The sequence below is a fragment of the Ceratotherium simum genome, chromosome 34 (genome assembly GCF_057802395.1).
Source record: "Ceratotherium simum simum isolate JZ-2026a chromosome 34, ASM5780239v1, whole genome shotgun sequence".
NCBI lineage: Eukaryota > Metazoa > Chordata > Mammalia > Perissodactyla > Rhinocerotidae > Ceratotherium > Ceratotherium simum.
The window spans coordinates 20,853,528-20,868,082 of NC_141933.1; the positions used below are offsets into that span (position 1 = coordinate 20,853,528).

The following is a 14,555-nucleotide window of genomic DNA, read 5'->3' on the forward strand; positions in this document are numbered from 1 at the left end:
ATTATAAAATAGAAGTCTTTAAGTGTTAAGCCATAACAAAGTGGTAAAGATGCAGATGTTTCTGTACTGAGACTGGAAAAGCAATGGCGGAAAAGATTTATGAAGTAGCGGATCATATAAAAGAAACGGCCTTAACACATCACCAGATGTTGTGTAGGAAAGTACTAGCCGTTAAAATTATGCAAGCGTTTTTCAAAACACTATTGGATAATGTTACACAAATTGATAAAGCCTATCAATATTTAGAATGAGGCTTTTAAATCGCAGACCTTTCATAGTTATTTGCAGAGCTATCAGTAGTTATACCAGAATTTATTCTTTATACTTATATATATAAGCATATATACATATACACATAAATTTTCTGACATAAGGCAGTTGTCAGAATAATAGTCGAATAAAATAAGAAATTATTATTATTTCTACCTTAAGTAAATCCATTTTTTTTTTTTTTTAAAGATTTTATTTATTTATTTTTCCCCAAAGCCCCAGTACATAGTTGTCTGTCATAGCTGCACATCCTTCTAGTTGCTGTATGTGGGACGCGGCCTCAGCATGGCTGGAGGAGTGGTGCCTCGGTGCGCACCCGGGATCCGAACCCGGGCCGCCGGCAGCAGAGCGCACGCACTTAACCACTAAGCCACGGGGCCGGCCCAAGTAAATCCATTAAATATGGGATTATCAACTTGGAAATTTTACTGATATTCTACAAAAATCAAATGGCTCAATTTAGGCTTACAACACAGCCATACTTACAACCTCAGATAAAATGTTAAGTGATGAATCAAAACAGGATTTGGACTCAACACGCAAAACAAAATTAATTTTTCTTTGTTGAAACTGTGAGTAATAAAATGGCCTCTGTATTAGTCTCCTTGGGCTGCCATAATAAAATACCACAGGGGCTGGTCCCGTGGTGTAGCAGGTAAGTGTGCATGCTCCGCTGCTGGCAGCCCGGGTTTGGATCCCGGGTGTGCACCGACACACCGCTTGTCAGGCCATGCTGTGGCGGCGTCCCACATAAAGTGGAAGAAGATGGGCACAGACGTTAGCTCAGGGCCAGTCTTCCTCGGCAAAAAAAAAGAGGAGGACTGGCATGGATGTTAGCTCAGGGCTGATCTTCCTCACAAAAACAAACAAGCAAAAAAAAAAAAAAACTAAAAAAAAATAATAATAAACTAAAATAATAAATAAATAAATAAAATACCACAGATTGGGTGCTTAAACAAGAGAAATTTATTTTCTCACAGTTCTGCAGACTGGAAATGTAAGATCAAGGAGCCAGCAGGGTCAGCGTCTGGTGAGGAATCTCTCTTTGGTTGCAGAAGGCCGCCTTCTCACTGTGTTCTCACATGGCAGAGAAAGGGGGCAGGCTCTTTGGTGTCTCTTCTCATGAGGACACTAATCCTACTGGATCAGGGCTCTACTCTTATGACTTCATTTAACCTTAATTACATCCTTATAGGCCCCACCTCCAAACACAGTCACATTGGGGGTTAGGGGTTTCAACATATGAATTTTGGGGGACACAATGCAATCCATAGAAACCTCTGAGGTATCTGATCTTTTCAAGAAACAGCACCAGTGTGCAGCCTCTATGGAAAACAGTATGGAGATTCCTCAAAAAATTTAAAATAGAAATACCTTATTATCCAGCTATCCCACTACTGGGTATTTATCCAAAGAACTTGAAATCAACAATCCAAAGAGGCTTATGCACCCCTATGTTCATTGCAGCATTATTCACTATAGTCAAGAAGTGGAAGCAACCCAAGTGTCCATCGACTGATGATTGGATAAAGAAGATGTGGTACATATATACAATAGAATACTACTCAGCCATAAAAAAAGACAAAACTGTCCCATTTGCAACAACATGGATGGACCTTGAGGGTATAATGTTAAGTGAAATAAGCCAGTCAGAGAAAGACAAACACCATATGATTTCACTCATATGTGGAAGATAAACTAACACATGGACAGAGAGAACTGTTTGGTTGTTACCAGGGGGAAGAGGGATGGAGGGTGGGCACAAGAGGTGAAGGGGTGCATTTATATGGGGACTGACAAACAATAATGTACAACTGAAATTTCGCAATGTTATAAACTACTATGATATCAATTAAAAAGAAAAGAAATAGCATCAATGAACAATTCATAGATGATGCTATAAGATACATTTTTTTCCAAACAATGAAGTTTTTTTTTTTTTTTTAAAGATTTTCTTTATTTATTTTTTCCCCCCAAAGCCCCAGTAGATAGTTGTATGTCATAGCTGCACATCCTTCTAGTTGCTGTATGTGGGACGCGGCCTCAGCATGGCCGGAGAAGCGGTGGGTCGGTGTGCGCCCGGGGCCCGAACCCAGGCCGCCAGCAGCAGAGCGCGTGCACCCAACCGCTAAGCCACAGGGCCGGCCCAAACAATGAAGTTTTTAAACTAGCTGAGAAAACCATTCATTGATTTCACCAAAGTGATTACTCATCACTTAGGAATGTGAACAATTGTCAGGTACATTAGTAACTCAGCTTTGACACAAAAAATTTACTATCACTCCTTTTTCAAATATTTGGATCAGTATAACTAAAAAACAAAATTGACTGGATGTCAAGATGTTAAAAACAAATCTATCAGTATTTAAAGCTACTTATCTGTGTGAATCACAATTTTCTTAACAGGCTTTTATCTTAAAACCAAACACTGGAAAGCTTTCCCCTAACATCAGGAACAAGACAAGGATGGCTGCTTTTGCCACTTTTACTCAACATAGAACACAAAGTTCTAACCAGAGCAATTAGGCAAGGAAAAGAAATAAAAGACTTGTAAATTGGAAAGGAAAAGGTAAAACTATCTCTATTTGAAGATGGCATGACATAGGAAACCCTAAAGATTATACAAACACACAAACTGTTACAACTAATAAACAAATTCTGCAAAGATGCAAGATATAAAATCAATATACAAAAATCAATTACATTTCTATAAACTAGCAATGAATAATGCAAAAAGGAAACTAAGAAAAACAGTTCCATTTATAATAGCATGAAAAGAATAAAATACTTAGGGATAAATCTAACCAAGGAGGTGAAAGACTTGCATACTGAAAACTACAAAATACTACTGAAGAAATTAAGGACCTAAATAAACAGAAAGGCATCCTATGTTCATGGATAGCAAGACTTAAAATTGTTAAGACATCAATACTACCCAAAGCAATCTACAGATTCAACACAATCCCTATCAAAATTCCAACAGCTTTTTCCACAGAAATAGAATGGCCAATCCTCAAATTTATAAGGAATTGCAAGGGGCCCTGAATAGCAAGGACAATCTTGAAAAAGAGGAATAAAATTGGAGGACTCAAACTTCTCAACTTGGAAACTTAATACAAGGCCACAGTAACTAAAACAGTATGGTACTAGCATAAAAACAGACACGTAGACCACTGGAATAGATTAGAGAGCCCAGAAATAAGCCCTCACACGTATGGTCAACTGATTTTGAACAAGGGTGTCAAGGGTACCATTCACTGGGGAAAGGACTGTTCAAAAAGTCTTTTCAACAAGTGGTGCTGGGAAAACTGGATATCCACGTGCAAAAGAAGGAAGCTGGACTCTTACCTTACACCTTATAAAAAAATTAACTCAAAATGGATCAAAGACCTAAACTTAAGAGCTAAAACTATAAAACTCTTAGAAGAAAACAATCCAATGTCTTCATGACATTGGATTTGGCAATGATTTCATAGATATGACACCAAAAGCAACAGGAACCAAAAGACATAAATTGGACTTCATCAAAATTAAGACCTTTTGTGCATCAAAGGATACTATCAAGAAAGTGAGAAGACAACCTACAGAAAGAGAGAAAATATTTGCAAATCATATATCTAATAAGGGATTCTTATCCATAATATATAAAGAACCCCTACAACTCAACAACAAAAAACCAGACAACTCAATTCAAAAATGGGCAAAGAGCTTAAATAGACATTTCTCCAAAGAAGATATAAAAATGACCAATAAGGGTATAAAAAGATGTTCAACATCATTAGTCATTAGGGAAATGCAAATCAAAACCACAGTGAGATACTATTTCACACCCATTTGGATGCCTATTAACAAAACAACAGGAAATAGCAAGTGTTGGTAAGGATCTGGAGAAACTGGAACCCTGTGAATTGCTGGTGAGAATATAAAATGGTGCAGCCACTGTGAAAAATAGTATGGCAATTCCTTAAAAAGTTAAATATAGAATTATCATATGATCCAGCAATTCCACTTTTAAATATATATCCAAGAATCAAAGGCAGGGAACCAAACAGATACTTGTACACCCATGTTCATAGCAGTGTTATTCACAATAGCCAAATGGTACAAACAACCCAAGTGTCCATTGACAGATGAATAAACAAAGTATGATATATACACACTATGGAATATTATTCAGTCATAGAAAGGGATGAAATTCTGATATATGCCACAACACAGATGAACTGTGAAAAAACCATGCTCAGTGAAATAAGACACAAAATGACAAATATTGTATGATTCCATTTATAGGAAGTACTTAGAATAGTCAAATATATAAAGACAGAAAGTAAAAACAGTGGTTATCAGGGGCTGGAGGAGGGGGAAATGGGGAGTTATTTTTTAATAGGTAAAATCTTTCAGGGCCAGCCCCATGGCTTAGTGGTTAAGTCCACGCGCTCTGCTACTGGCGGCCCAGGTTCGGATCCCGGGCGCGCACCGATGCACCACTTGTCCAGCCATGCTGAGGCCGAGTCCCACATACGGCAACTAGAAGGATGTGCAGCTATGACATACAACTATCTACTGGGGCTTTGGAGAAAAAAAAGGAGGAGGATTGGCAATAGATGTTAGCTCAGAGCCGGTCTTCCTCAGCAAAAAGAGGAGGATTAGCATGGATGTTAGCTCAGGGCTGATCTTCCTCACAAAAAAAAAAAAAATCTTTCAGTTTGGGAAGACGAAAAAAGTTAGGGAGATGGATGCTGTTGATGGTTACACAACAATGTGAATGTAGTTAATGCCACTGAATCGCACACTTAAAAATGGTTAAAATGGTAAATTTTATGTTATTTATATTTTACCAACAAAAAGAGATTTCTACATTTAAAAAGTGGTTAAAATGGTGATTTTATGGCATGTATATTTTACCACAATAAAGAGAAATATATATATATATTAAAAACTCCTAGACCTAGTTTCAAAACGAGATGACTTCTAAGGTCCCTTCTAATTCTAAAAGTTTTTGATACATCATGATAACAAAGAGAAAAGAGAAAGAGAATCTAGTTGAGGAATCAGCTCCTGACTCCTCATTCTGAATTAAGTGTGTAACTCTACCTTTCAAGTGATTATAAATGGACCAAGAAGTTCTAGCAATGGTAGCAAACTCAAATGCCTTCAGAGGCCAGGCAGGAAACGTCAGCAGGTGAAGCAAGGCAGCTGGGGATAGTGGTTAAGCTGAGGCCACACGACCTCTCTAAAGAGAGCAGCTGCACCTCCACCCCGGCGAACTGTCTCTCTGTTGGAATGTGGGCATGGTATTGGAAGGATTTTCCATTCTTTAAGTGAAACTGAATTGAGATTTTTATGTTGGTATGTGGGCATGGTATTGGAAGGATTTTCCATTCTTTAAGTGAAAATGAATTGAGATTTTTATGTTAAATGTTGGCATTTAATTTAAAAAAATTCTTTTAAACACTGCAGCCAAAGAAAACATATCTGCAGGGGCTGGCCCGGTGGCATAGCAGCTAAGTTTGCATGCTCCGCTTCGGAGGCCCGGGGTTTGCAGGTTCAGATCCCAGGCGCAGACCTACGCACCGCTTATCAAGCCATGCTGTGGCAGGTGTCGCACATATAAAGTAGAGGAAGATGGGCACGGATGTTAGCCCAGCGCCAATCTTCTTCAGCAAAAAGAGGAGGGTTGGCAACAGATGTAAGCTCAGGGCTAATCTTCCTCACAAAAAAAAAAAAAAAAGGAAAGAACATATCTGCAGGCCAAGGCACACGTACTCATCAGGCCATTGGTTTGTGATCTCTTTCACAGCATAAAGGCTGGACCCAGAAAACAAAAGAAGGAAAGAAGGTACTACTATAAGATCCTCACCAATGTTTCAAGTTTGCATACAGATCATGATCTAAATCTTTCTAATTCTTGTTTGGAAGCACCAATGGGGACTGCATATTATTTTAATTAGGTGTCACTTAATACAGTGGGCCAGTTGTTAGTGGGGCACTTTGAACATGAAGTTTACTGCCTTGTATACAGTAGATGGTGAATGAATCGTAGCTATTATTATTTTAAATCCAGGCTCCTATATAATTTTGAAAAGTTAGTGTAAAGCAGATTTTCAAAACCAACCTTACCCTCTAATAAAAGAGAAGATACTATAATCCATTCAATAATCTATCCTCCACACAGGGAATAGAAAATGGTGAGTTTTCATGTTAAATAACAAAAAAGAAATCATTTATGTATGTTAGGTGCTAGGAATACAGTTATTGGCAAAACAAACAAGGTTCTTGCCTTCATAAAGCTTACAATTTAATAAGGAAGATGGACACTGAGTAAAATGTCATCCAAAAAATATTTAGTCAGAAACTGTAATAAATGATGTGACTAAAAATTATAGGATGATTTGAAAAAGAATAATGAAGGGATCTAACTCAGATGAGGAAGGGAGTCACAGAGAAGGCCCCTTTAAGGAGCTAACCTTTAAACTAAGACCCAGAAGGAGAGAGAGAGGTTAGCAACCTAAGGGTATTACATACGGAGGGTGAGGAGGGTTGGGTGGGAGAGGAGGTGGGGACAACAGCATTCCAGGAATGCTTGTGTGACATGTGTGACAGCCCCAAATAACCAAAATAGAAAAAAGGGAAACTTAAATAGAGGGAAAGATTAAAGTTATTGGAGGTAGTGAGGTGAAAGATTTGAGGGGACATCAGATGTCAATGTTCTCCCTGCAGAAAAGATTCTGAAGAAGGAAGTAAAAATGAAAAAAAGGAAAATTAGGAATTGAGAACAAGTAAAATGGAAGACAGGAAACAGAACTTGAGGTTGAAGAAATTGTTTATTGGCTACATCGGGTTTCCGGGGAAAATCAGGAGAGGTGAAGCGCTGGTGGGAGCAAGTGAAGATGCCCGGCTAGAGGAAACCACAGGAGTGAAGAGATTACATGGAAGGATTTTTGCTTGTTTAAAAAATTACAAATGTAACAAACGCTCTTTAACATTTCAAACAAGACAGCCACCCCACTCCTGAAGTCAGCACTGCTAATCCTCAGAGAATGGTTTTTAGTGGTGAGGATGAGGATTAGTGACAAGCAAAATCAAGTGGAGGTTTGAGGCAATTACACAGAGAAGTCAGACCAAAAGCTTAATTTCAGCCTAAATTGTTGGCATTTTCCCTTGCGATCACTTCACCCGCCATAACTTGAGACATTTTAGGAAAAAGTAACAATTTTTATCATACGATCATACAGACCCACTGTAATTTCCTGATTCCTAGAATGTGAGCTCCTTTTATAAAAGCAGGGAGTTTTTTTTTTTTTCAAATCTCTGATTATCAGACCACAAACTCCATGAGAGCAGGAATTTCTGTCTGTTCCACTCACTGCTTTATCACTAGCAACTGATACATGAATGTTTGATGAATGAATGAATATACCTAGACTATGAAGATAAAACCACAGTGAATTCAGAGTAAAACACAAAAGATGAAAGAAAAAAAAAGGGAGGGAGGGATGAAATTAGCAATACTTTAGATCCTGGCACTCATTCTCAACTCCTCTCCCACACCCTACACCCAGTCAGTCAGCAAGTCCTGTCAAACCAACTCCTTAAATAGCTTTTCAATTCCATGCCATTTCCTGTTCTATTGTAATCGGCTCCTAACTGGTCTTGGTCTTCAGTCTTACCACCTGCCTTCCGTTCTATTTTCCATGCTTCTGCCAGTGTCATATGTGAAAATACCACACAAATTGACAAGGTTCTTCACTTACTAGATGTGTGACCTAGAACAAGTTATTTAACTTTCTAAATCTCATTTTGATTTTCTGTGCAAAGGAGATAATAATAGTATCTACCTAATACATTGGATTGCTGTGAAGAAAAACGAGAATCTACATAGGAAGCACTTAATAAATGTTAATTATTATTAACATTATTTTCATTTCTGATATTGTATTTTTTATGTCTAGAAATTCCATTTGGATCTGTTTAACATCTTCCACTTATCTCTTAATCATATTCATGTTTTTCTTTACATACTTGAACATATCTACATGATTTAAAATAACTGTTTAAAGGTCCTTGTTAGCTAAATCTGTCATCTCTGTCATTTTCAGGTTTGTGTTTCTATCGATTGATTTTTCTCCTGGTTATGGGTCATATCTTCCTGCTTCTTTTAATGTCCGGTAATTTTTAATTGGATGCTAGACTTTGTGAATTTTACGTTGTTGAGTGCTAGGTTTTACTGAATTTCTTTAAGGAGTATTGAATTTTGTTCTGGTATACAGTTAAGTTACTTGCAGATCAGTTTAATACTTTTTGCTTCTAAGTTGTTGAGGACTCTATTCAATGCCAATGCCCTGTGTATTCTGAGGTCTCTCCACTCCAGACGGTAGAAGAGTGAACTATCCCCAGCCCTGCGTATACTCCAGGAATTGTCTGGCCTACTGTCTTCTGGTGGTTCTTTTTCCAACCCACACACGTGCAGAGTTTGAAGCTAAGGACTCAAATACCCACTTGTAGCTCTCCGAAGCTTACTGGGCAACTCCCTCATCTCTGGTACTCAGCCCTGCAAATTCTGGCCACTTGGCCTCCCTAAACCGCAGTCTCTGCCTCCTCAACTCAGTAAGACCACTGGGCTCTTTGACAATCTCCCTTCCTGTGCTGTCTCTTGGTAGCTGCCTCTCAGGGACCACAGTGCCACATTGACTGTTGTCCAGTGTCTGAAACAATGATTTTCTAGTTGTTTATGCCAGGAGGGCAATTCCTTTAGTACATAAGGTACTTCTTCATGGGTAGAAGAAGAAGTACCTATCATTATTTTATTAAATGAAATATAGATATTCATTGGTAAAAGCAAAAAGCTCAAAATTACATTCTAATAAACTGTGAAAATAAACTGGACAAAAGCTTTTTTGAACCAATATCCCTAAACAGAAGGGAAGATTACTTCAAAAGAATTTCAATCTTTGCCAGACTTGGAAAATCTGGATTAATCTTTCTACACTGAAAGAAATACCAAAGTGAGAGGCTGAATTTTAAAGGCTATTATATTTGACTAGATCTTTTTGCTTCTAATAGTCTAAAGATAGCAAGAGGTTCACTATAGTCTTTATGAGATTATTTGAAATTCAGACACAGGAAAATTAGCATCATTCAATACTCAGTCATCCAGAAATGACACTGCATCCCTGTACTCACTAAAAACCGGGATAAAATGTTTCTAGCCAGAAGGGATCAGGTCCTTAGTTTTCCACAGGTGGCTTCATTTTTAGATATGTTATGCTGGAACTCTGCTCTTCTTTTGCTACCTCCCAGAAGAGTTAGTTTCCTCCTGATAATGCTAAAATATGTACACGACGTTCCAAGGAAGTTATCTGCAGGAGAATAATACAGTAGCAGCTCCACTGAGTAGGAGTCTGGTACTTGGCATTCTAATTGAAAAAACGGGGCTTAATAAATACTTTCTTTTGGAACCTTGCCTCTGAGTGTTTTTGCTCATTCTGGATTAAAATTGGGGACTGACACATTCTGGGACTGAAAGATGTTCTAAAGTTTCCTGGAAGAAACTGAGAATATATTAAAACTATTCAACCAAAGATTTTTGGATCACCTAGACACAAATGTTGCATCTGGTCTTTAAGAAATCAGAGGCTGTCTGATTAAGAAGCATAACAATAAATATCCAGCATAAAATCTAGGTCTTGTTTATGGCACAGGAGAAACAGGGAGAACTTGGAACTGCTTCTTCTCAGCAGCTGGATGAATCACTGGCAGCTGCTATAAGAAAGATAAAGAAACCCACATCTGCTTAGAGTCCAGATGCTATATGGATCCCTTGTGATAGTAAATAAATTCCTGAAGAGGCCCCACTTCTAAATCAAGAAAAGAATTAAGGATATCTAAAGGCTGTTTTCTATAGTTATCTCCATGTGCTATTTCACAGAAACCAGCTCTAGCTATATGCACCATTCTTCAATACAGTGAGTATTTACTAAATATTTGCTGACTGATTAAGGGACTGGGAAAGGACTGGGACAGACAGGTTCTGATGAAATTGTACAAACTTCACCTTTTTACTCATAGCTCCCAGTTTTGTTCATGTAGAAACCAACAGGTTAGTTTTTCTGACGTAGTTCACTTAAAATTGAGTCTACATTCATTTTTGCCCACTAGAGCATATATTCTGTCAAGAAGATGATGCTAGTCCCAGTACGCTAAGTACTTGTTGCACAACAGTGTAATTGAGATGGATGATCTCTAGAGTTACATGTCATAGAAGCTGTGATTGGAATAGTAGAAATAGTACATTAGCATATTAGTAAATCTGTGTTCTATTTCCAATTTTGTTACTAATCCACTGTGCAATCCTTCTGCAAGTTCCATGATTTCATTATTTACAAAACGGGCACAATATGGGGCCAGCCCGGTGGCGTAGTGGTTGGGTTCGTGCCTTCCACTTTGGTGGCCCGGGGTTCACCGGATTGGATCCTGGGTGCGGACCTGCTCACCGCTCATCAAGCTATGCTGAGGCGGCGTCCCATATACAAGAGCTACAACTCTACAACTATGGCACACAACTATGTACTGGGGCTTTGGGGAGAAAAAAATAAATAAATAAATACAAAGAGGAAGATTGGCAGCAGATGTTAGTGCAGGGCCAATCTTCCTAAAAAAAAAAAAAAGTAGAAAATGGGCACAATAATACCTACCTCACCTATTTCTTAGGATAGTGGAAATGATCTAACAAGACACTAGGTAGGGGTTTTAGAAAAGAAGTTTCAGTATCTATATAAAGTAGCAGTAGCCTCCAATAGAGCAGGGTGGGGGATCCTGTAAATTCAATGAAAGCAGGGAGTGTATCTGTTCACTTACTATAACTCCAGTGCCAGGCACACGGTAAGGCTACCAGAAATATTTGTTGAATGAATGAGGAAATAGTTTAGGCCTTCCTCTACTTTAAGTTAGGGCCACTGTAGAAAACTATAAGTTAGACATCACTATAGTCTTAAAGGTATTCAATACTTCTTTGGAAAAACACATAATATAAAGGTAGGAATGAGAACAGGCCCTTGAAAACAGATGTGAACAAAGACTTTGATGTAGAGATTCTAAATCTGAAAATTTTGGATAATTTAACCTATTTTAGTGTTCTGAATGTAACAACCTAGTGCCATTTTTTAAAAGAAGCTTCCAATGGGTATCTTTTGCCCTTTACCTCACACCAAGATAAAGTCTCAATTAAGACATTTTTAATCAGTGTTTTTCTTAATATTTTCCTTGGAATATAATCATAAGATGTCAAACCAACAATATGCAAATATAAAAATGACTTGCATTTTCCAGTGCCATAGTTTCTCTCTCAAGGGTTTTAAGGTGAAATGAAAATCTTACTTTAGTAAATTTTATTCTACTCCGCAAAATCTATGTTTCTAGAACCTGAGTATTTCCTGCTGCTTAATGAAGGTTTTTAATTGTCACTAAGAAATGTGAACTTTTCAAAAACTTAACATATCACATTATTCACATTAGCCAGAGGGTGCAAGCAACCCAAGTATCCATGACAGATGGATAAATGAAATGTATACACATACAATGGAATATTATTCAGCCTTTAAAAGGAAGGAAATTCTAAGACATGTCACAACATGAATGAACTTGGAGGACATTACGTTAAGTGAAATAAGTTATTCACAAAAGGATAAATATTACATGACTATACTCATATGAGGTACCTTGAGTAGTCCAATTCATAGAGACAAAGCAGAAAGGTGGTTGCCAGGGGCTGGGGGGAGGAGGGAATGGAGACTTAGTGTTCCATGGATATAGAGTTTCAGTTTGGGAAGATGAAAAAGTTCTGGAGATGGATGGTGATGATGGTTTCAGAATAATGTGAGTGTACTTAATGCTACAGAACTGTACACTTACCTGGAAATTTATCACTGGTCTTCTCACTCACCTTACATGCCAAACCCAGTCACTGCATCCTGTGGATTCTATCTCTGAAGGCGCCCTTTCCATGTCCACAGACATGGCCTTAGTTTTGGCTCTTGTTATCTCTCCTTAACTCCTGCAAGTCTCCTAACTATGCTCCTTGCTTCCAGGCTCGCCCCCTAAGCCATTTCCACACTGCCTTTAGAATGATCTTTCTAGAACTCAGATATCATCACATCATTCTCCTGTCTAACATCCTTCAAATAATACCTACAGAATAAAGCCCAACTTCTTTTTTATGGCAAAAAAAATGGTCTTTCAGGACCTGATTTTCTTTCTTTTATTCCTTTACAGGCTCATCTCCTATAACTTTCTTCACAAACTCTAGCCATTCTGATCTTTTCAGTTTCCTAACTACTCCAGGTTCTTTTATGCTTCTACACCATAGCACATGCTCTACCCAGAATGCCCTTCGCTCCTTTATCCACGTGGATACCTCCTACTCTTCCTTCCCAACTTAGATCAAACAGCCAGTTCTCAGGAGAACCTTCTCTGATCCATGCTCTCCCCCCTCTCTAACAATAGTATTCCCATCCCACCCCCCACACTCAGGAGTTTCCTTCTTTGTATTCACATCATTCCTTGAATTTAATGGATGGCATTTTAATATTTGCCAAGAGCAAAGGCTCTGGATCCAGACTGCCTGCGTATGAATCTGGCCTCAGCATTTACTGTGTACCCTTGTCAAGTTATTTAACCCCTCTGATCCTCAGTTTCATTAGTTATAAAATGTGGATTATCCTATCTACCACAGAGAGATGTTGTGAAGATTAAATAAATTACTACATGTAAAACGCTCAAAGCTATGCTTGGCTCTTAATAAGTATCATTAGTAACGGTGATGGTGGTAGTAATGTTGGTAGTATCTCTGACACAGATGGATAGCACCTCAAAAGTAAGGTGTTCTGAGAGCCTTGAACAGCATACCCTCAACCAGTATTTATAGGAACAAAAGAAAGAAGTTTGGAAGGAAGAAAGGAAGGCAAGAAAAGAATTTGGGAAGACTTACCGCCATTTTTGCCCACAGTTCGGAAGCATCTCCAGAAGGCCCGTAAGAATGATGCCCTATTGTGAGGGGTGGCTTGGATGAAGCTGAATTCCCGAAAGAGAATGTGAGTTCCCTGACATACACTGTTAAAACTGCGAAGAGAAAAATCAAGAAATCATCATTAGATGGGTAGTTCTGGAAATCTGGAATCAGAAGGAAAAATCAAGACCAGATAGAACCACTGCCAAATAGGGGGAAAATCTTTTTTCTCCAACAATACTCCGAACTATAGATTAGACAAAACTCTGAACTATGAGGAAGTCTCTTCACATAACCATATCCCTCTGAGTCAAATTAAGTGCAATTCCTGAATGCTTCCCACCTCCCACATATATACACTGAGGAAGTTTAAATCAGCCACTGGAGCGTTTCATATAGAGGGAAATCTTTCAGTCTGTAACTGGATGACATGGGCACTCATATCTTTTTGAAGAATATTTCTCCCCCTACCTCTTTTGAAATTATGTTTCCTTAAAGATACTCTTTCTGTACTCTCTGACCTTTATCAGCTGCCATAAGAACAGCATGGCTTACGGGGACATAACTGGACTGTCTGTTCCAGTTTGGGAGTGGGGTAGTACACCTCTTTGACAATAACCTCAGAGGCAAACCCACGTGCCCAAGGATATAAAATGTTCCAAACAGAACACTAAAGGCAAACAGATAGAACGAGGGTAGAAAGTGGCCCCTGAATGAGAGCATGAGGCAAAGCCCCAGGGCCCAAGTGAGTCATTGTTTAAGCTGGGCCGGGGAAGGGGAAAAAACATACTCCATTGCCTTTGGGTTCTTCTGCCAAAGAAATAAAGGCTGTAGAGCCAGGCATAATCTAAAAATGGAAATTCCACCAAAGAATAGGCAATTATCCAGTAATCATCACTACCAACAGCAGACTTCAGGTTCCAGAAAACTCCTAAATTCCCTGACAAGTAAATCATGAGTGGAAAATGTGTTAATCTTTATAGAGAAGCAGACATGAAACTGAAGATGGCAAGCAATAGAGGGACAGTGGTAATTCCAAATGCCACTTTTCATTTGTTGGCCATTTAAAGCGGAAAAAAACCCAAATCTCTGAACTAAACAGGAAAAAATTTCAGGAGCCATCTTTTCCATTTTCCTTTTCCCTGACCAAGTTCAGAGGGAAGTGTCTAACCTGTCTTTCACATAGAGTATGTTATCACTTCAGATAAAATTAGCCTCTTCCTGTTAAAGCAAATCACATACTCTTCTTCCCCCATGGACAACTAGCGCAGAAATCTACTTC

The 14,555-nt window shown here is 38.5% G+C and overlaps 1 protein-coding gene across 3 annotated transcripts in view; it reads right to left on the reverse strand.

Moving 5' to 3' along the window:
* Positions 1–14,555, reverse strand: part of CSTPP1 (centriolar satellite-associated tubulin polyglutamylase complex regulator 1) — a 185,199-nt gene that overhangs the window by 89,596 nt on the left and 81,048 nt on the right. For all 3 annotated transcript variants that reach the window (XM_004436930.3, XM_004436929.3, XM_087423021.1), the window contains exon 3: positions 13,256–13,386. In XM_004436930.3, the coding sequence (XP_004436987.2) occupies positions 13,256–13,386 (131 nt within the window). The remainder of the gene's footprint in view (positions 1–13,255; positions 13,387–14,555) is intronic.